The following is a 22005-nucleotide window of genomic DNA, read 5'->3' as shown; positions in this document are numbered from 1 at the left end:
AAATAGTCACTAATGCTTTAGGGAAGCGCCCACTAAAGGCTGCCAGACGTCCGTGCTAACTGCATCTGTGAGGATGAAATAGCACTTGGCGTGTTTTTATTTATTTATTTATTTTTTGCAAGCTCTGATAATGCTTACTTTCTCTACTCTGGTGATCTGGATGGAGAGGGAGCCTAGTGTTGAGTGAGTCAGTCAGTGGAGACCCGGCTAAACTTAAACTGCACCAGCACCAGAGGTATGTGTGTGTGTGTGTGTGTGTGTGTGTGTGTGTGTGGGGTGCTGTCCTACTTACCGCGTCCACGTGACAGTGGGCTCTGGGTAGCCATCCGCATAACACGCCAGCGTCACAGCCTGCTCGATGTCCGCAGTGGCATTGAGCACGGTGTAACGGGTCCTAATACTGGGCAGGACTGAGAGGAAAAGGAACACTGGCTATAAATAAAATCCAGCACATGCAGGTCAATACAGTATGCGTCAATTCACATGCACAGCCTCGCTGAATCACTTTCACTAATTGAATAATGCTAGTATCCACCGAGATCGGGTCAATGGTGCACCCCCACCCCCTCATCACACCACCTCCCCAAATGGATTAGACTGTAAACCAGGCTTTCAGACATGTTTTCCAGGCATGTGCATTGACTCCTCACCATTGATGATGACCTTAATGACCCGGAGGTCGATCTCTCCCCGAGCCATGATGCGGCCCTCGCAGGTGTAGTCGCCCTCGTCTGACTTTTTGATGCCGCGGATTTGGAGGTGGTTGTTGCTGAGGATCTTGAAGCGCACTGGAGGAGAGATATGAAAGCAGTTAGTATGCGTTTCCTGATTGAAGGTCATTTTAACAAACCCTTCTTTACACACCAGGTGTCTGAATCAGGCAGCAACACAGCCGGCATCTTCTGTAGAAAAGTAAAATGTTGTAGTAAAATACTAAACGCTGACCAGTGGTTCAGCAATAAAATGCTTGATCGTGTGCCGTTATGGGAAACCAATCAACAAGATAATCCTTAGTTACTGACCACTCTTTTTTCCCCAAAACAGCAAGTGTTTTATTCCTCTTATACCACAACCACAGCAATTTAGCATTGTTAGCTTTTTATTTCATAGCAGCTACAAACACTCATCCTCTCACCAGTCTCTTTTCCCTTCTCTTTTTGTCTTGGAGTAAATAAGACATAAAAATATAGCTTGTCAGGTTAGCAAAAAATCACAAAGCCCTCTGTCCTGAAGGCTTTTCCGGGTTGAAAACATAAAGCTGTGGCTTTACCTCTGTCTATTACAAAGATGCCAAAAAATCCTAGCAGGCAGAAAGTAAAAGTGAATTTCACAAACCAGAAACCTAGCGTACGCTGTTGGACAAATTCACAGGTCAAAGATGACAAAGAAAAAGAAATGTAACTAAACCACAAAAGTAAGAAAGAGCTAATGCTACTCAAAACAAACGTGCATGCTTCATATTTCATGCCCCATCTCCTTTCCTCTTCAGTGCATTAGCTTTTCATCCTGGCAGATTTTATTTGATTTAGCCGAGCAGCTTTTAGGTGGATTGCTTATCACTGTAGCAAGAGGTCACATTGCAAAAATGGGATCTTAGCCAGTAGAAATAACTTAAATATAGTCAAATATTACATATATGAATATAGTATTTCCTATTATAAGGTTACAATAAACCGAATATAAGATTTTTAAACCTATTCCTAGCCCTTTGTACTATTTCAGCACTTGCAATAGTCTTAGAAAAGTCTGTCAACAGAATATGTAAAGGCTGAAATGAGTAGAAATGACTAGGAATAGGTTCAGAAATTTTCAGACATTTGTTTTACTGCAGTCTTTTAAAAAGAAATAATAAACACGTGACTATATTAAAAAGTTTTCATTCGCAAAGACGACTTTCTTCGCAGTACAAAAAACATTAAAAAGCTACACAACCCTATCAATGTTCACAATCTCTTTGATAACATACGGTAATCAGTGATAAAGCCGCTGTTATAGACAATTAATCAACCCTTTAGACAACAAGTCCATCACTCAACAGTGTTGCGGAAAAAAAGAAGAAGATTATTTCTATGTGTTAGAAGAGAATAACTCATGTGTGTGATGATTTGAACATACTGTAAGGTGATAATAGCTCACGGAAAGCGTTTTTTTTCCTGCGTGATCACAGTTTAGTGGTAAGGTTGTAACGCGAGTTTACATTTTTTGGATGCCCGAAGCATCAACTTTTTCTTGACAAAATAGTGAAACTTTATCCTTAGACATCACATGGGAGCTCCTGAGAATACTGCACTTTAAATGAACATTGTTAGAAAGATTCTGCAGGTTAAATTATAGAAAGCTAAAAAAAATCAGAAATAAGATCTATTACTGAATATGATTCAGTGTTTAACAAAATACAAAAAAAGTATATAACATTAATTTTCTTTTATTTTCTACTGACACACTGGTGCAGGAAGGATTAAAGAGACATGTTCATCCATCTTCAGCTTTATCCTAGTCAGGTAGGTTCCAAGACCATGTAATAATAATAATAATAATAATAATAATAATAATAATAATAATAACAATAATAATAATACATTTTATTTATAGGTGTTTTTCTGGCCACTCAAGGTCACCATACAAATTTGAACAAGTAATAAATAATTAAATAGCAGTAAACAACAATAAATCAATATGAAATAAAACAGTAGTCTAACACTTAAACATAGGGAGGTTCTGTGTTAGGAAAGTTTTCCGGGAGAGATTCCATAGACAAGGAGCGGTGCGATTAAATGCTCCAGCTCCCATGGAGGTGCTGGAGAGAGTAGGTGAGGGAGCGTAGAACTGTCTGAGATCTGAGAGGTATGGAGGTAAAGTTATGAAGAGCTTTAAAAGTGAGGAGAAGAATCTGAAAACCATGTTTAATGAGGAGCCAGTGGAGTTTTTGAAGAGGGGGGTAATGTGATGCATGATGGGAGTTTGGGTTATGATACAGCAGCAGAGTTCTGAATAAGCTGAAGTTTCTGCAGAACATTTTTTGCAATCCAGATAAAAGAGAATTACAGTAATCGATGCAGGAGGTGACCACAGCATGTGTAAGAACGGTAGCGTATGGGCGGCTAGGGGCAAGTGACACCAACCAGAGGGGTGAGGAAACTAAACCCAGACTAAACCCCCATGAACATAAAGGACATAAAGTTTCAGACAGACACTAAGCTCAGGATCGAATAAAAAAAAAACGTGACAAAATCTATATTAAAACAGTGCAGGAATCTGCTCAGTGCTGCATACTGTATGTAAGAGTTTCTGTTTATCTGGAAACATCTTTGTAATTTTATTTTTAATTAAAATATATCTTATGGTCAGATATTAACGAGTAAGATGAGATTCTCTCACAGTAACAGTGAAAAAATCTCATTCACCATATTCCTTAAGATGTGAACATTACTGATTTCTTGATTATTATTGAAATTATAATAGCCCTGATATATATTTTATTTTATTTCAAAGCAAAAATGAGAATAAAATAACAATCAGAGTTACAAAGGAGAAAGGGTCGTGTTATACTGAGTAATCACTTCAGGCTAAAACAACAGGAACAAGGTTGTGTAGGTTATTGTGAAAAGAGTGTTATGCTAAAAAATAAATAAATAGATAGATAGATAAAAATGATTGATCATTGATTAATGAGTGTGTATATATATATATATATATATATATATATATATATATAATGGGTATATATTTTGTACATTAACAGTTTTCAAGCTTTATAGTTTAGTTCTAATTTATTAACTATTTTATTAAAAATAATTATATAAATAATATGTTATATAAAATTATATATAATATAAATAACAAAATATATAACAAATTATATAGATTACAAAAAGATAAAATAAAATAAAAAAGATTATATATTATAATATATCTAATCTTTATCTAATAAAAAAGATTATATATTATATAAAATTTATTATATAATTTATATTTTATATAAATATTTATTAAATATTTTCTTATCATGACTAAAGCTTTTAGTTCATCCATGACAAATGTGAACCAATAATGTGGCACTGAATAATAATGTTTATAGTAATAAAATAATACAATAATAAAATCATGTTTTTTTTTATCCTAGTTGATGTTATCTACAGTTCTGCTGATGTAAAGAAAGCATCAGGGTGTTTAAACTCTAGACCAGCTTGCAGAAAGCCTGGCCTTTAAAGCCCGGAAGAGGTTAACTGTAGAAAAGTGGAAACTTTTCTACAAACATCTAGCGGTTTCACTCTGTGCTATAATTAGTGGTTTTAAAGTGGAAAACATATCCTCTAGCCAGCCAGCACCAAGCTGTGGTCACTCTCTCTTCCAGTGGTCTATGAAGGAGGAACACTGGGAGGTTAAAATAGGTCCATCTATGAAAAGATTGCGCAAAAAGACAAACAGAGCAGCGGGATGAGCGCTCAGAATACGTCCAGTGGTTTCAGGGTAAAAATCACAGCTTTAGAAAATGCTGCTGTTTGACGAGGCGTCTGCTTCAGTGATTGGGGAAGAGGAACGATGGGAAACGTAAGAATAAAAAAATGTGGAGGTGATGGGGGAAATAGCAGAGAGAGTGCTCCTCTTACCATCTTTTTCAGGCTGAATCTTGGTTCTCTGGTATTTCCAGATGATTGTGGGTGGCGGAGAGCTGATGACGTCACACATGATGACAGCATCATCCCCCTCGTTAAACTCCTGTGGAGACGGAGCGTTCTGGAAAGTGAGTTTTTCTGTAGAAGAGAGTAATAATTGGATAATTTGGTGAAACGCACCTGTAAATCACATGACGGTCGTATGGATAGCACAGGAAAAAACACCAAAACACAATACAATTCGATGTCCTGATGGGGTTCTTTCCACAGGAGCGCAGAGAAATGACAGGGCATGAAAAACCACAATAGAGTTATTCGTTCATGGTGGTGAGCCTCAGATCTTATAAATAACACTGACTAGTATTCTCATGACACTGAACCAATAGAATCTATTCCAAATACAACACACAATACATTTTGGATCGGCTCAGTCATCTGAAACGCAGTTAATGAATAGCCACTCGACTATACAGAGCACAATGCATGCTGGGATATTACACGTTAAAGTTCTACCATCCCTAATGTAGTGCTAACAATAAATCTTCCAAACTGGAGTGTTATATTTAACATTTCTGAGTGATTAAAAAAACAACAGCAGCGGTAAACAGAGACAGTGCCCCCAATGACATCAGCAGACAAAATCGACCTGAAAATGGGCGTGGCCTAATAGTCTAATGAGGACTCTAGAGTGACACTCCCACACACATGATTTGTTGTATTTTTTGAAATAGAAATGTAACAAACTACTGAGATTACAGTCACTACTGTAGTTTAAGTGTGCCGTATGCAATAAATAAATAAATTAATTAAAGAAATAATAATAATAGTTTCACATGCTATACAAATACGTTCAAACTGTATTTATTATTTTAGAAAAAAATGCATTTAATAATTATGTTACAATTGCAGATTTATTTTTATTTATTTTAAACTCGCTACACGAGCCGTAATTCACTACACTCTTCTAGCCTTTATGCCATTTGTTTTCCTCCTGGACGCAGAATTCTGTACATTAACAGCTATGTATTTGCGTTTAAATTAATTATGTTATAAAAATGTATTAAATAAATGCATTATCATTCCTGATTTATTTTTATGTATTGTACAGTTGCTAAACTAGCCTAGATTCACTACTTTGACTTCAGCTTACTTTAAGTGAGGACAAGCATCATCAGCCTTGAGATTAATGATGTAAGAATTATTAAATTATATATGCAGTCTGTAAGAACTCAGCTGCAGTGACATCCCAGACACGCCACTTCTAGTTTATTAAGGTTTAAGGTTTATGTTGTAAAGTATATCACTTACGGTAGATCTTGACGTTGACCGTGGCCTCGGCTTCCTTGTCCCCGCTCTTGGCCACACATTTGTATATGCCGGCGTTGTCCACAGTAGCACTGTAGATGGTGAGGGTAGACGAGGTGTCATCATTACGGCTCACGCTGATGTCCTGTCTATTTGGCAGCAGCTTGTCTCCACTGGGAGCAAACCAGTCGATGTCATTTACTTCCCCGACCACTGGAACCACAGTGAAAGAAAGCAACCTCAATGAACTGTCAGGCGACTATCTTTAAACTAACAGAGACTGCCAACCATTCTTCATTTTAAATCTGAATTTGTATTGCCAAGCCCTGCCTTTGTTTCAGAGAATGAAACAAAAACCAAAACCGAGCTCAAGGACACGGTGGATATGTGGTTGAAGTTCAAAATCTGTCAGAAGCTTTAATCCTCATTGATGTGTGATGGAAGAGTGCAGCAAAATCTGCTACCTCAGGTGTTTCTCATTATAATTGAAACATTAGATCTAGCAGGTTTAGCAGGTGGGATCCCGGATGACTAATGACTAATGGCCCGGTGCCGGCCCACGTGCACCGCTTTCATGTGGCCCACATACTGCCGCGGAATGATGGCCATGGATTCTTCCAAATCTGGCTTGCAGAAAAGCTGCAACTCGGTCTTGATTAGTCTTTATCTCAGGCAGGATATGGAGCAGAACTTGCAGTCAGGGAACTTTTGGGTCCAAATTGGAGATCAATTAGAAATTATGGTTGCATTTAGAGCATTTTTTTTGGTATACATTACATTTGATATAAAAACCATCAGTTCATAAAGCACTTTAGCTTATGGCCAGAACTGACCCTTATGTGTGAATTGTCTGCTCTCAGCATTCGGGATGAGTTCAGCTGATGAGGAAGTGTGTGCTGCTGGAATTGTGCACGTTGCTATTCAGAACTCAATTATTAATTAAGGGCACATTATTGTGTTATTAATTGCATTATTAATTGCTTACACAGGGAGACATGTCGGCCGAGTGATGTGTGTTAGTTCTGTACGATTCCAGTGTTTAACATCTGGTAATCTCAGTATTTACAGTTGTACTCATAAGTTTACATACCCTGGCAGAATTTATGATTTCTTGGCTATTTTTCAGAGAACATGAATGATAACACAAAAACATTTCTTTCACTCATGGTTAGTGGTTGGCTGAAGCCATTTATTATCATCAACTGTGTTTACTCTTTTTAAATCATAATGACAACAGAAACTACCCAAATGACCCTGATCAAAAGTTTACATACCCTGGTGATTTTGGCCTGATAACATGCACACAAATTGACACAAACGGGTTTGAATGGCTATTAAAGGTAACCATCCTCACCTGTGATCTGTTTGCTTGTAAGTAGTGTGTGTGTATAAAATGAGGGGTTCTGTTGAAACCAAACCACGGTCAGGTAGACCAACTAAAATTTCAGCCACAACTGCCAGGAAAATTGTTCGGGATGCAAAGAAAAACCCACAAATAACTTCAGGTGAAATACAGGACTCTCTGAAAACATGTGGTGTGGCTGTTTCAAGATGCACAATAAGGAGGCACTTGAAGAAAGATGGGCTGCATGGTCGAGTTGCCAGAAGAAAGCCATTACTACGCAAATGATCCCACTAACCCAAGTATCCCACTTACAATACACCAAACAGCACAGAGGCAAGCCTCACACCTTCTGGCACAAAGTCATTTGGAGTGATGAGACCAAAATTGAACTTTTTGACCACAGCCATAAACGCTACATTTGGAGAAGAGTCAACAAGGCCTATGATGGAGGTACACCATTCCTACTGTGAAACACGGAGGTGGATCGCTGATGTTTTGGGGATGTGTGAGCTACAAAGGCATAGGAAATTTGGTCAAAATTGATGGCAAGATTAATGCAGTATGTTATCAAAAAATACTGGAGGAAAATTTGCACTCATCAGCCTGGAAGCTGTGCATGGGACATTGGACTTGGACATTCCAACATGACAATGATCCAAAACACAAGGCCAAGTCGACCTGTCATTGGCTACAGCAGAATAAAGTGAAGGTTCTGGAGTGGCCATCTCAGTCTCCTGACCTCAATATCATTGAGCCACTCTGGGGAGATCTCAAACGTGCAGTTCATGCAAGACAACCCAAGAATTTACAGGAACTGGAGGCTTTTTGCCAAGAAGATTGAGCAGCTTTACCATCTGAGAAGATAAAGAGCCTCATCCACAACTACCACAAAAGACTTCAAGCTGTCATTGATGTAAAGGGGGCAATACACGGTATTAAGAACTGGGGTATGTAAACTTTTGATCAGGGTCATTTGGGTAGTTTCTGTTGTCATTATGATTTAAAAAGAGTAAACACAGTTGATGATAATAAATGGCTTCAGCCAAACACTAACCATGAGTGAAAGAATAGTTTGTGTTATCATTTATATTCTCTGAAAAATGGCCAAGAAATCATAAATTCTGCCAGGGTATGTATGAGCACAACTGTAACCCTGACATAGCAGATCTTTTTCACAAGATTATCAACATTAAAAATATAGAAACATGTACTTGGACAGTATTTTATAAAAATGTTATAAAATAATTATGATGTAATTATTGATATGTTTATTAGATAATTATATTTAATATAAATATAATTCATAACTGTATTTTTTACTTTACTGTATTTGTATTTTTCCCTTTTTTCTTTTATTTGTCTATCTCTTCCTTTTCATTTCCTTCTCTTTTATCTCTTAGGATTGGCTTTAACAATCCAAAAAATGTAAACTTTATATGCTGCAGACAAAGTTAAAAAATGTTCAGTGTTTATTTGATATGGTCTCATTTGTATACCATTTTTCATAGTTTAAACTAAATTTTTGAACAAAATTTTTATTGACTTTTGTATTTAGACCAGATTGTATTGGAATTGAAACAGTGATCTGCTTCATCAGGTTCCAGTTTCCTACTTAAATATGAGTGCTTGAGTTTAATCAGATGGTCTCTATAGTATTTAAAATAGAAACAAAGCAAAAAAGCTTTTAATGGTTTGAAATGTTTGCAGTTTATTTTATTAATCTGAAGAATCTTTCAGCATTTCAGCATTTCTTACACAACTCTAAATACTGACATGGGCTCCATGGGCTGGGTTTTGTTTCAGTATACTCCTGACCTACCTTCACATAAAAAGAACTTGGATTCTCCGACGCTGATTTCTCCATGAGGTGGTGTAATCTGCACCTGCAGTGAGACTGCAAGAAAAGAGAGAAAGACAGAGAGAAATAGTTAATAATCCTGTAGGAGAGAAATACGACTGAAAGAGACAGAGAAATTGGAAAGCAATAAGCCTCACCCATCCACGTCACACTGAAAACATCACAGCACATTTATCTGAATTAACTACAAAGACAGTTTCTACAAAATTCAGAACAAATCCTAGCAGAAATCCATCCGGTGGGTGAGCGTGCTGGTGGATTAAAACACCCTATTTGGAAAGGTGGACTTGTGGGAAGATGAGGACCACAAGGCCATGTTTTTAAGACCTACAAAATTGCAGTCTAAGCCCAGGTCTGTTTTTATTGACGGATTGAAGTGAAGGGTCTCGAAGAAGCGGGGTGAGGAGCCACGGTACAGGGACGAAGGATGTGATGCGGCTGAATCGGCTCGTAACCCTGGCAAAGTGCTTTCGGGAGCATTTATTGGAAAAGCTGTCTATCTGACATGTTCTTCAACTAAGTATGTAAATTAGAACAGAACGAATTACAGAATGAAATAAGCCTCACAAAATTTATTTTCTACTCACAATCACCCGGGAGTCCTGAGTCTTTTTATAGTTCACCATAAGCCTCCATTTTCTCCAGTTTAATCAAAGACACCTGTTTTTTCTCTCCCAGTTTGTGCAGTTGGGAAGAGGAATACCATAAATCATAGCATATTAGCATTCTGAGATAAAAGCTAATACACTTCCTTTCTCTTCATCGACTTCAGCTGATGACAGGAATGAGCTCCAATCTATCACAGAAAGCTGTATAGTGTTTGATATTATTTTTAGGGTTTTTTTTAGCATTACTGAGCAAAGTAGAAATAAATCAGATAAAAAAGTGCTAAGAATGATTTTCTGCCTTCCTCCATATTGCTTTCTATACACACAGATGCACTACTGCATCATTATTCTGACATGTTTGATGCATGCTTTGTCTTATTCTGTAGCTTCAGAGCTGCTCAAATAACACTATAAGGAACAGGGCAGATATTGGAATAAAATACCACAGGGTACTGCTGTCATAGTAAAAAAATCAACACTGAGGCTTTGTTATGACGTACGCAGAGATCCACAAACCACCCTGAAGTTTATTTACCACTAACACATATTTTTAAGTGTTGTATTCTGAGTAAAGCACAGTGTAGTTGTGAGCTCAAGTTTCTGTCTGTGTGGAGATTTGCATGTTCTCCAGGGTCCACATGGGTTTCTTCTGGGTTCTCCTGTTTCCTCCCGCCTCCCAAAAACATGTCATTAGGTGGATCAGTGACACTAATTAGTGCCTCACACACAGTGTTGCCAGCTTGGGCTCTGGAACCAGACCAGGATAAAGACAATGAATGAATAAAAGAATAGATGGATGGATGGATGGATGGATGAATGAAAAGATGGATGGATGGATGGATGGATGGATGGATGGATGATGGATGAAGGAATAGATAGATGGATGGATCAATAAATGTATGTATGGTGGGATGGATGAATGAAAAGATGGATGGATGGATGTATGTATGGATGGATGGATGGATGGATGGATGAAAAAATGGATAGATAGATGGATGGATGGATGGATGGATGGATGAAAGTTTTGGGACGTCTGCCTTTACCTGCACATGAATGTAATATGGAGTTGTCCCGCCCTTTGCAGCTATAACAGCTTCAACTCTTCTGGGAAGGCTTTCCACAAGGTTTAGGAGTGTGTTTATGGGGATTTTTTCCTCTAGAAGCACATTTGTGAGGTCAGACACTGATGTTGGACAAGAAGGTCTGGCTCACAGTCTCCACTCTAATTCATCCCAAAGGTGTTCTATGGGGTTGAGGTCAGGACTCTGTGCAGGCCAGTCAAGTTCCTCCACACCAAACTCCATGTCTTTATGGACCTTGCTTTGGTCACTGGTGTACAGTCATGTTGGAACAGGAAGGGGTCATCCCCAAACTGTTCCCACAAAGAGCATGAAATTGTCCAAAATGTCTTGGTATGAAGCTGAAGCATTAAGAGTTCCTTTCACTGGAACTAAGGGGCCGAGTCCAAACCCCTGAAAAACACCTGAACTCAATGATTTGGAGGAGTGTCCCAAAACTTTGGATGAATGAAAAGATGGATAGATAGATGTATGTATGTATGTATGTAGATAGATGGATGGATGGATGGATGTATGTATGGATGGATGGGTGGATGGATGGATGGATGAATAGATGGATGGATGAATAAATGTATGTATGGAGGGATGGATGAATGAAATGATGGATGGATGGATGGATGGATGAATGAATGGATGGATGGATGAATGAAAAGATGGATAGATGGATGAATAGGTGGATGGATAGATGGAGGGATGAATGGATGAATGAATAGATGGATGGATGGATGGATGGATAGATGGAGGGATGAATGGATGGATGGATGAATGAATCAGTGAATCTAATAATTCCATGAATGACCATGCAGTGTGAGATGTTTATGTTTGGTAAATGACTGAAATCTTAGATGGCCTTGCCACACATCGAACTATTCAGCCATGATAATACAGAGCGAGTGAATGACGCCGTTTTAACTCGATGTGCGTTTCAGCATTTTGTCAAGTGGAATTCAGTCCATTCGATCCAACGAGAGCCGATAAACGCTTCAGGTAGACCTTCAACAATGATGCTGTTCATAGATGCTGTTCAAGAGCTGAGATACCTCCGAGCTGCTTCCTGCTTGTTACTCAGGTTATGTGTTCGGGAAACACCTTCAGCTTGAGACATTAACAACTCTTTTCTCTCTCTCTTTTTTTTCATTCATTTGCTCATTTCATTCGCAGTGCCTCTGAGGATTGTGGGATGGTGTGCACCGCTACGGCCGAGCGAAATTACACTTGAAGCTGAAATGCGAACGTTATGAACATAAACCCCTATAGAAAGAGCACTGGGTACCTAATGTAAACCCCATACAATGATGGGTTAGTGTAATAATAATCACACACACTGTGTATATTCACACTAATTCCGTCCTGTGTTGTTCTTTGTTTTTCTTATATGGTCATTGCTTCCTGTTTTAAATCTCAATGTTTAATAAGGAGCTTCCATTTTGAGTTTGATGTTTGCTGTTTTTTGGTTTGTCGATGTTGCTTTGCACTTACAGGCCATAGTACTTGTACCTTGTTTTATGATTTTGGTTTCTACGTCCTAAACTTTCTCAATGACATTTTTAGTCACATACTTGTCCTTTAAAATTGAAATGCATGTTCTTGGATTCTAATTCCTCATTCCTATTCAGCCCCATTTCCCTTTCGATAACTGTTTTGCAGTCTGGCTGGTGTATTATCTCAGATATGATGTAATACCCTTTAAGTAAGCTTTGTAAAATTTTCTTTTTGCCTGGAGCCAGAGTTTAAACATGAGCAAACTACAAAAGTTAAAAGACCTTGGAAGACCAAATCAGATGCTCTTTTTTTAGGTTTGTTTATTAGATGTTGAAAAAAAACAAGGCTGATTTTATTGGAAAGGATGTCTGTTATCTAAAAGCATATTTTTACCATGGAAAAAGAATAATAATTCAGCCAATTTTGGAACATCATTTCATATATTAGATACTGATAGTGGTAAAGAAACAGCATTTGGTCATTTTCCGAAAACTTAATATAAATAATAAACTTAATAAACTTAATAGCTAATATTCTTTAGGATTGTATCTTGAGCTCAGAGACATTTTAATTTTTAAGAATGAGCTTGAAATTGGTTAGTTAGTTTCCCACTAGGTCAAACTTAGCTTTGTCAAAATATGAGAAGCATTCAGGGAAAGCCTGTTAGATGTTTTCTGTGGCTGAATTTTCTCCAACTGCCAAAACATTTTGTTATAAATTGTTTTTTCTGCATACTTTCTGCCAAACATACTACCACACAGAGACGTGAAGAAATATATTTCACCAAAATGAGATGTAACTGTTATAATTACTTTTTAATTCAAAACTGATGTTGTGTAAGGACTGTAACAAAGACCATGGTAAAAACTGTCTACATAAAGATGTCAAAGATTTCACAAGCTCAGTGTAAACACCGGGATTTGATCATGTTGCAAATGAAATCCATCAAATTTGTAAACAAAATGTCCACAATACTCCAACAATTGTCTTCAATTCTTAAAAATGAAAAAGTTAGATAATGTCATGTCATAATATCCTGAATCTTGTTATTCCTAATACACTATATTGCCAAAATACTCTAATTCATCCCAAAGGTGTTCTATGGGGTTGAGGTCAGGACTCTGTGCAGGCCAATCAAGTTCCTCCACACCAAACTCTCTCATCCATGTCTTTATGGACCTTGCTTTGGTCACTGGTGTGCAGTCATGTTGGAACAGGAAGGGGTCATCCCCAAACTGTTCCCACAAAGAGCATGAAATTGTCCAAAATGTCTTGGTATGAAGCTGAAGCATTAAGAGTTCCTTTCACTGGAACTAAGGGGCCGAGTCCAACCCCTGAAAAACAACACCTGAACTCACTGATTAGGAGGGGTGTCCCAAAACTTTTGGCAATATAGTGTACTTTCTACTTAATGTCCTAACTTAAACAAAAAACAAGACTTGACCATTAAAGAAAAGAAAAAACCTTTGAGTCTGCCATCAGTTTTAAAGTCACTGCATGCTGACCAAGTCCTAAAAGTGCTTTGTTGTTTTTTTTTCATCTACTAGATGAAAACCCACATCTAATTTTATGCCACTTGATTTTACATCACATTGCACCAATGTAATAACTCTGTCTACGATGATGCTGTGACTGTCAGAATTCATTTCGCTGTAATCAGTGGCCAGTAAAATCTCAGAGTCAGCTCTGAACATACAAAAACAAGCCCCAACAACTGTTTAGCACTGGCTATTAAATGTATTGATACATACGATGAGACGTCATAAAGGAAGAATGACTGGAACGTGTTTTAAACAAACCGCTCGCTTTAAACGATTCGACCCGGTAAGTGACCGCAGGAGCGGAGTGCAGAGACACTAACACGGCTGTAGAATTTCTAATGCGTTCTTACACAGCTAAGCGAATGGATCTCAGCACTTACAGACTGTTGACACAGCGAGAGTAAGACTGTCCTCCCTGACAGCCAAATAAACCCAAGGAAATACAAAAGGATGTTAAATCGATAAACCTAATTGCAAAATAAATCCAAAGCTCCATGGCTCTCCTGATGGCTGCAGCACCTCCTGTACCATCCTACTCTACTGTGTATAACATGTAGGTGTGGCAGGGTGAAAATACAGCTGATGGAGAAGAAAGAAAAAATATATATAAAGACTCAAATGATATTGAAAACCTAAGAACCTAGAGATCAAATTAAGTAAATAAATAGAACTTGCCACTATGTCATATTAGCATGTGTCTTATGTATACCATAGCTGAGCTCAGTTCTTGATTCTGATTGGTCAGAACAACGTTGCTTAAATTTCTATAACATCATTTTTGACCCCGATGCTTATATTAATACACGTTGTAATACATTTTTAATAGTAATAGTAACAACTCACTCACAGGGACTTGCATGTCACATGCACCTCACCTGAACATGACCCTATTAAAAGATGTCTAAAATTGTGTTATTTAACGAGGAAAAACATCAGCGCTTCCTGAAAGAAGATTTAGGTAGGATTCATAGAGGGAAGCTCCAGTGTCAACACTGTGTAATGGTAAGTCTTCTGACTTACATGAAAACATTTATTTATCATTTTATTCATCATAGACTATAATTGTTGGCAAATTGCTGTGGTGTAGGAAGGATAAAAAAGCCCAGAACATGTATTTATTACAAAAATAATCAGTTTTAGTCTTCGCATTGGACCATGTGGGTCTTGGGTTATTACTTACACACTAATCTTCTTAAAGAGACAGTTTCAGTCAGTTTTACAGCATATACACTCACAGTCCACTTTATTAGGACTGGGGTGGTGGTAGCGCAAGTGGTTAAGGCTCTGGATTATTGACTGGAAGTTGGGGTTCAGGCTGCCACTGTTAGGCCCCTGACCAAGGCCTTTAACCCTTTCTGCTCCAGGGTGCTGTGTCATGGCTGACCCTGTGCTCTGACCTCAACATCCAAAACTGTGAAGAAAGAATTTCATTGTGCTGTAATGTATATGTGAATTCTTCTTTTTAGAAACACTTGTGTATCTCCTCATTCATGTGTTCTCTGTGTGGAGGGCCATCAGACCTGGTTGATGACAGAAATCAGAGGAGAATAGCCAGACTGGTCAGTACTAACAGGGAGTCTATAGTAGTGGAGTAGTAGTTGGGGTTTTCTGCATGCTGAGATGCTTTTCTGCTGAACACGGTTGTAAAGAGTGATTATTTAAGTTACTGTACCCTTCATGGCACTTCATGGCATTGAACCAATTTGACCATTTTCTTCTGACCTCTCTTACCAACAACCTCACTTTCCCCTTTTTCACTCACAGAAATTTCACCTACTCAATGTATTGTGTTTTTCACACCATTCTGTGTAAACTCCAGAGTGTGTGTGTGTGAAAATCCCAGCAGTTTCTGAAATACTCAAGAAAGTCACAGAGAATTTTTATTTTATTCTGATGTTTGACGTGAACTTTCACTGAAACTTTTGAACTGTATCTGCATGATCTTCAGCACTGCCCTGCTGCACATGATCGGCTGGTTAGACAACTGCATGAAAGTGTATTTATACAGGTGTTCCTAATAAAGTGGACAGTGAGTGTATAACTATCAAAAATACTAAAAATCAAAATGCCTACCATTCAACCTGCAATAAAGTACTGTAAAAGGAAAATCTGCTCTATGCATGTCATGAAGCATGTCTTGCTTATGGTTATATGAACTTTAATGATCTCACCATATGGTCAGTTCATCCACATGAGCGTTCCACATACGTGTTCATGAGATAAAGTTCTAGTCCAATCACACTGAAGATCCCTAGTCAGATGTGTGCCATAAACACTACAGTGAACATCAGTATGAACCGCAGCAGCTATTCATCCACTGAACTCTTGGTCAGAGCTGTGGGGAATCCAGACATAAACTGGACAGGACGTCAGTCTGTAGCAGAACAGTATACACGGTTCTAGAATGGAAATGATTTCTAATCACACTCTCCGGTGTCACCCACATGAGGATGGGTTCCCTTTCGAGTCTGGGTTCTCCCAAGGTTTCTGTCTCACATCGTCTCGTGGGGTTTTTCCTCACCGCCATCACCTTTGGTTTGCTCATTAGTGATAAACTGATTCATTTTGACACACACACACACACACACACACACACACCAAGTGCAATTTAGAATATCCAGTATAACTAATGTTGTGCCATGTTTAATAATGCCATGTTTTGAAGAAGTGAGAGGAAACTGGAGAACCTGACAGGAGCCCATGTGACTCATACAGGAGGAGAACATGATAAAATTCCACACACACACTAATGAAATCTCGGGATGGAGACGAAGACAACAAAGCTGTGAGGCACCGATGCTACCCACTACGCCGCTGCGCCGCCCACAGCAGGTATTACATTCTAAAATTTGTCCCAGTAAATGATTCTCATTGAAAAATTGAGGCTTGATGGTTTTATCTCCAGTTTCACGGGAAAAAATAAGTCTCATGCTCACTCTCAAAGAAGCAGCGATGCCCCACATACAGAGACACAAATTTCTGAAGCCAGTGTGATATTGTACTGTAGTATTTCATTCCTATTAACCTATAATTCCGCTGAATGAGGTGGCATCTAGTGTAATATATACACCATACCCAAAAAAGTAAGACCTCCTGATGGTCCAGCGGCAGGATCCCGTTAAGAGAGTTAACTCTCAGTGCCGGTCCTAAGCCCGGAGGGTTGTGTCAGGAAGGGCATAAAACCTGTGCCAAATCAAAACACAGAATGACCGAATGATCTGCTGTGACGACCCCAACAACAACCCAAAAAATTAAACTTAAGTGATATATATAACCTGAAAGCTGCTAATAATAAGAGAAAGGTGTAAAAAAGCTGTACACACACTGTCAAACCTCACTGTCAACTCCCAGAAGACTTAAATCTTCGCTGGCCAGATTAAAGTAGGGAATGACTTTCCTCCTCCGCCCAGGCAGTTTATTTTTATCATTTTGAGGTGGGTATAAAGTTACTCTGAAATGCCATACCAGGCAGGGCTTGAAGGGAAAGATGAAAGTGTGAGTGTGATGTCAGATTTTCTGTTTTATTCCTCAACAGATTTAGGACTAATAAACACACATAGGTTCACAGAGGTGCTTGGTACCTGCTCCAGCTGAGGTTAGGTAAACATGCCTTTATGTGACAGGCACAAATAAATGAATATTAAAAAAACACAAAAACAAATCAATGCTGTAAATGAAGCTCTAAAAGCTGCACTGCTGTCTGAATTAATGAGGAATAAAAGGTGCCGGTGAGTGCAGGTTTAATTAGCGGGTATCGAATTTGCATATTTATGTTTAAAGTACCTAAAATACACCTTAAGCATTTCAGTGAGATTACATAATCCATGAGAAGGTGGAAGTTGTGACACTTTCTGAACGGTTCTGAAAATCAGAACGAGGAAATAAATTATGTAACAGATTCTGAGACGGAAACGAAAAGCTTTGGTAAAAAATAAAGACACTTCCCAAACGTGAGGCAAGGATCACAAACATGGAACAGACAGAAGGTTGAGCGATGAGCAATAGAACCACGTAGACCAATCCGTTATACCTGACCAGCGAGATAAATACAAGGCTTGGTAAGTCAGGATGAAGGCCACACCAAGTGTTACTTCACACCTGAGTGTCCACAGTCTGTGTATTCCAGGTGTGAGTGTAACTGTGGACAGATGTGTGGGATTTGAACTCTGCGGATTCACGGCTACGCTAGCGGAGCGTTGTCCTGGAGAATGTATTGTGTAGCGCCCAGCTTTCTGGATCTGGGAAGTGGAGCTCCACAATCAGATAACCGTCACTTATTTGTTTTTATTTATTTACAGTCTGTACTGCTTTTGTGTTGATGATACAGAATTAATGACTATATTTTTACGCTCCTGAGATCCATGTAAAGGTGTGAAATGGCAGCTAATTAAACAGCGTGGAGGAGCAGAAGGAAAACAGCATCAGCAAGAAAAAGCATAAGATTCTGAATGATCTTATTAAAATATCAAAGACTTGATATTCACCATGCAGGAAAATACCATCAGAAGATCTCTGACAGACAACAACTACTACTAATAATAATACTAATACAACTAGTACTACTACTGCTAATAATAATAATGATGATGATGACATTAACAATGATAATGATTATTATTTTTATAGAATAACATCACTTATATAACAAGTACATCAGAGGGACAGCTCATGTTGGACGTTTGTGGGACAAAGTTAGGGAGGACAGATTAAGATGGTTTGGACATGTCCAGAGGAGGGAGAGTGAGTATATTGGTAGGAGAATGTTGGACATGGAGCTGCCAGGCAGGAGGTAAAGAGGAAGGTCAAAGAGGAGGTATATGGATGTAATAAATGAGGATATGAAGCTAGTGCTTGAGGATGCAGAAGATAGGGATAGGTGGAGAGAGATGATTTGCCATGGAGACCCCTGAAAGGAAAAGCAATAAAATGAAAAGGAAAATAATAATAATAAGAATATCACTAATATCATAATATCAATATCTAAAAAGTTAGTATAATGTTTCATTTTTGGAATCTGTCATTAACAAATTTAAGAGAATTAATCTGGATTTTTTTCCCCAAGCTCCAACAACTACAACAACAGAATGCAGAGAATCCTGGCTTTTCCAAATACTCCTGCTTCACTTCATAACATCACAATACACTGATTGTAAGCAGCAGATACTTCATAATGATGTATAGCGCAGCTGCTTTAAGACATCGTTTCAGTCCAACTAACTGCATTACTATCTTGCTCATTTTTCTTATTAAAAAGGGTAATTCAATTGAAACTGAAGCAGCTTGAAGACAAGATAAATGGCACATTTCTACTACAAGACATTTATTTATTTATTTATTTATTTATTTATTTATTTATTTATTCATTCATTTAAATGACCCTCCAATTTTAATCTCGAATCAGTTGAGGCACAAAACGGGAAAATTTCCACTCGAGTTAAAGATTCAGGCAGCTATTTCCAGCGAGTCTCTGAAAGACAGAGCATAGCAGCTTGACGCTTCTCTGATATGTGAGGCTCTAACTTCTCAACATATCAGTCATTAGTGCGCTTTTTCTGTCTGCGTGCGCCTGTGTACGCTTCTCTGATTAACTACACAAGAGAGTAATTGCTGTTATTCCAACTTTTATGCACGGCATAAAACAAGTATGTGTGCCTAATTTGAGGTTGGTGCTAAATGAGATGTTGCAGTACAGCGCTGTGTAAAACAGCTGTTTCAGTTTTAATACTCCAGCCGTGCATCATCGCCACGTAGCCTGAACGAGACGCCGTGCATCTGTAGGGTTATGCGTTTCAAAGACACGGAAAAGTGCCGGGCGGTAGGGTGAAAATTTCCCTGCAATTCATACTGGTGATCGTCATCGCAAGCATGGCAGGCTCTCCACACCAAAATAACCTCTTATTGTTGATATGGTGGCATTTTCGTCGAGGAGCCGTTTAGCATTTAGAGAAGGAATTTCCGGTGTCAGCACTTTGTACCAGTCTGAGGTCAAGATTTCCATCGTGGCAGGGACTTCAGGATGCTTTGCAGTTTCTCAGTAACAGTACAAGCTGCTAAATTGTTTTGTAGATGTTCCCCAATATTAAAGGTTAACATTAAATTAAATTTAATTCAGGTTGGGTCATGTCGGCATGTGCTGTTACTGGAAATTAATAATCTTCTAATAAACTTTAAGGTTTGTGCTAACAGTAACTGATTCTTTCCCTAGAACAGCACATGCTGTCGTGTTTTATTGCAGATCGGTATGAAACGTGCACTTTTCACAGAAGTGAGCTAATTAAAGTGCTCTGGTTATAAGTAAGCCTGGTTTTCTTTATCAGTAAGGCATTTCTGTCTCCTCTGCTGACCAAAAATGCCCCTTTCCCTGGCATCATGAAACTTGAAAGAGATAGTAACGTGACAAGTTGAAACGATCACTTCACTCTGCATGCAGCACCGAGCACCGAGAGATTCCACACCACATGTTCAGCTGAAGCCAATCCTTTCCTTCAGCCGAAAGTAAAGCCCTGAATTTCTTGTATTTATAGCAAAACCAGCACCGGGTCAATCAACATTACGCACTTAGATCAGGTCTTAAATTGAACAGTGTTTTAGGGCAAGCTGATTCTGAACAATGCTCATACACAGATTGGTGTGTTTTTGGAGTGTACAGGGGTTGGGATGTCAGTATTTCTCTCAGATCGAGCGAACAAAACAGAGCTCTCCCACTGGCCAGAAAAATGTAAGGAGCAATTATGATAGCTCTCTCAGCAGGCAACGGTTCACTTTAACCCAAAAAGCATGATTAATTTCTATTTCGTCGCTACATCACACCGAATCCAATTACAAACCGAAGAAAAGTGCTAGGGAAAAAAAAGCACAGACATTTTAGAACATAAATCCGCAAGGTTACAAGGCCACCTCACAACACATTGAGCAGACAATGGAGTGGCTCCTGAGCACCATTTCCTGAGACGATGAGGCAGAGAGACGAAGGATGAACGTAATTCGCCGTACACGAACACTCCTCGCTGGTCATAATTACATTCTCAGGGCGGTCATGTTGCCTCGGCGGTGGACCAAAGTGCATCGCTGCCAAAAATGTGGTTTTGTTTTCGCTTTACCCCATTTACAAAAAAGACGGCAGACAATAAGGACGGACAATGCGCCATTCAGGGCAATTACGAACGGGGCCATAACTCTGTGTACTACACTTACACACCAGACTGCTTTCAGAGGACCTCATCCCTGACTAATTGTGTCAAAGGAGAGGATGGAAAGATAAAGCAAACCAGTGACAGTCTCTCTGAGTCGACAGGACTTCAGAATTACAGCAGGAGAAATGGAGGGAAATCAATAGTCATGGACAGACAGATGGGCAATAATGTCCATTTAAGAGATATGAAATAGACGAGAATGACATAAATAGCGCTTTGAAACTAAGCTAATTATTTAAGATGCTTTGGTCTGCTTTGAAAAGTTCTTAAGTGTTGACGAGAAGGGCTTATTTGCAACAAATGCTGAAAGCTACAAAGCTAATGAGATTACAGACGGAGAGAAACGAAAACTCTTATAAATCCAAACACACACGCACACACACACACACACGCATGCATGCATGCATATCAAAGTAGACCGAAAAAACGGTTTTGGTGATTTTGAAAACACGTGTAATCCAAAAGAAGCAGAAAAACATCACTATCTGGAGAAACAATAAAATGGCTATGATTTTAATTCAGGTAGTGATCTTCAACAAGACAGACTTCACCTTTCCTTTCCAACCTCATGTATGGTGGCACATTTCAAAAGACCAAAGACTAAAGACCAAAGAGCTATGGAGCAAAAGCTAAGCCTTAAGAGCCTCATTCCGAAACGCTGCTGTCATCTGATGGAGTCTTTCTGACACGTTTGAGCCATGCAGAGATAAAGAGGCTGGAGGCACGGTTATAGATGTCTAACGCTGAGAGTGACACTGCTGTGGTGAACAGAAGGGCACAGGACAGCGGGCCTCGAGGCTTCTGAGTGAACTCCCGCTGTTTTAATATGACACGTCAGTCTGTTACAGGCCATGCCAACCTCTCATCATTTCTCACAAGCTGGGTGCCAATGGACCAAAGAAATTATTTGGCATAGACATTGGCAAGCACCCATGGCATTTGCAGAACATAAAATATGAAACAGAACATAAAACCACT

At 38.8% G+C, this 22005-nt stretch overlaps 1 protein-coding gene across 4 annotated transcripts in view; it reads right to left on the bottom strand.

The window, feature by feature from the left end:
• ncam1a (neural cell adhesion molecule 1a) overlaps positions 1–22005 on the bottom strand; it is a 260084-nt gene that overhangs the window by 83311 nt on the left and 154768 nt on the right. For all 4 annotated transcript variants that reach the window (XM_058415021.1, XM_058415019.1, XM_058415018.1 and 1 more), the window contains exons 2-6: positions 9086–9160; positions 5925–6134; positions 4611–4754; positions 651–788; positions 293–410 (exon numbers count right to left, since the gene is read on the bottom strand). In XM_058415021.1, coding sequence (XP_058271004.1) covers positions 293–410; positions 651–788; positions 4611–4754; positions 5925–6134; positions 9086–9160 — 685 coding nt within the window. The remainder of the gene's footprint in view (positions 1–292; positions 411–650; positions 789–4610; positions 4755–5924; positions 6135–9085; positions 9161–22005) is intronic.

This window comes from Hemibagrus wyckioides, linkage group LG18 (assembly GCF_019097595.1).
Source record: "Hemibagrus wyckioides isolate EC202008001 linkage group LG18, SWU_Hwy_1.0, whole genome shotgun sequence".
Classification (NCBI taxonomy): domain Eukaryota; kingdom Metazoa; phylum Chordata; class Actinopteri; order Siluriformes; family Bagridae; genus Hemibagrus; species Hemibagrus wyckioides.
The sequence above is the reverse complement of the archived record's forward strand: the minus strand, read 5'-3'. Positions and strand labels throughout refer to the sequence as shown.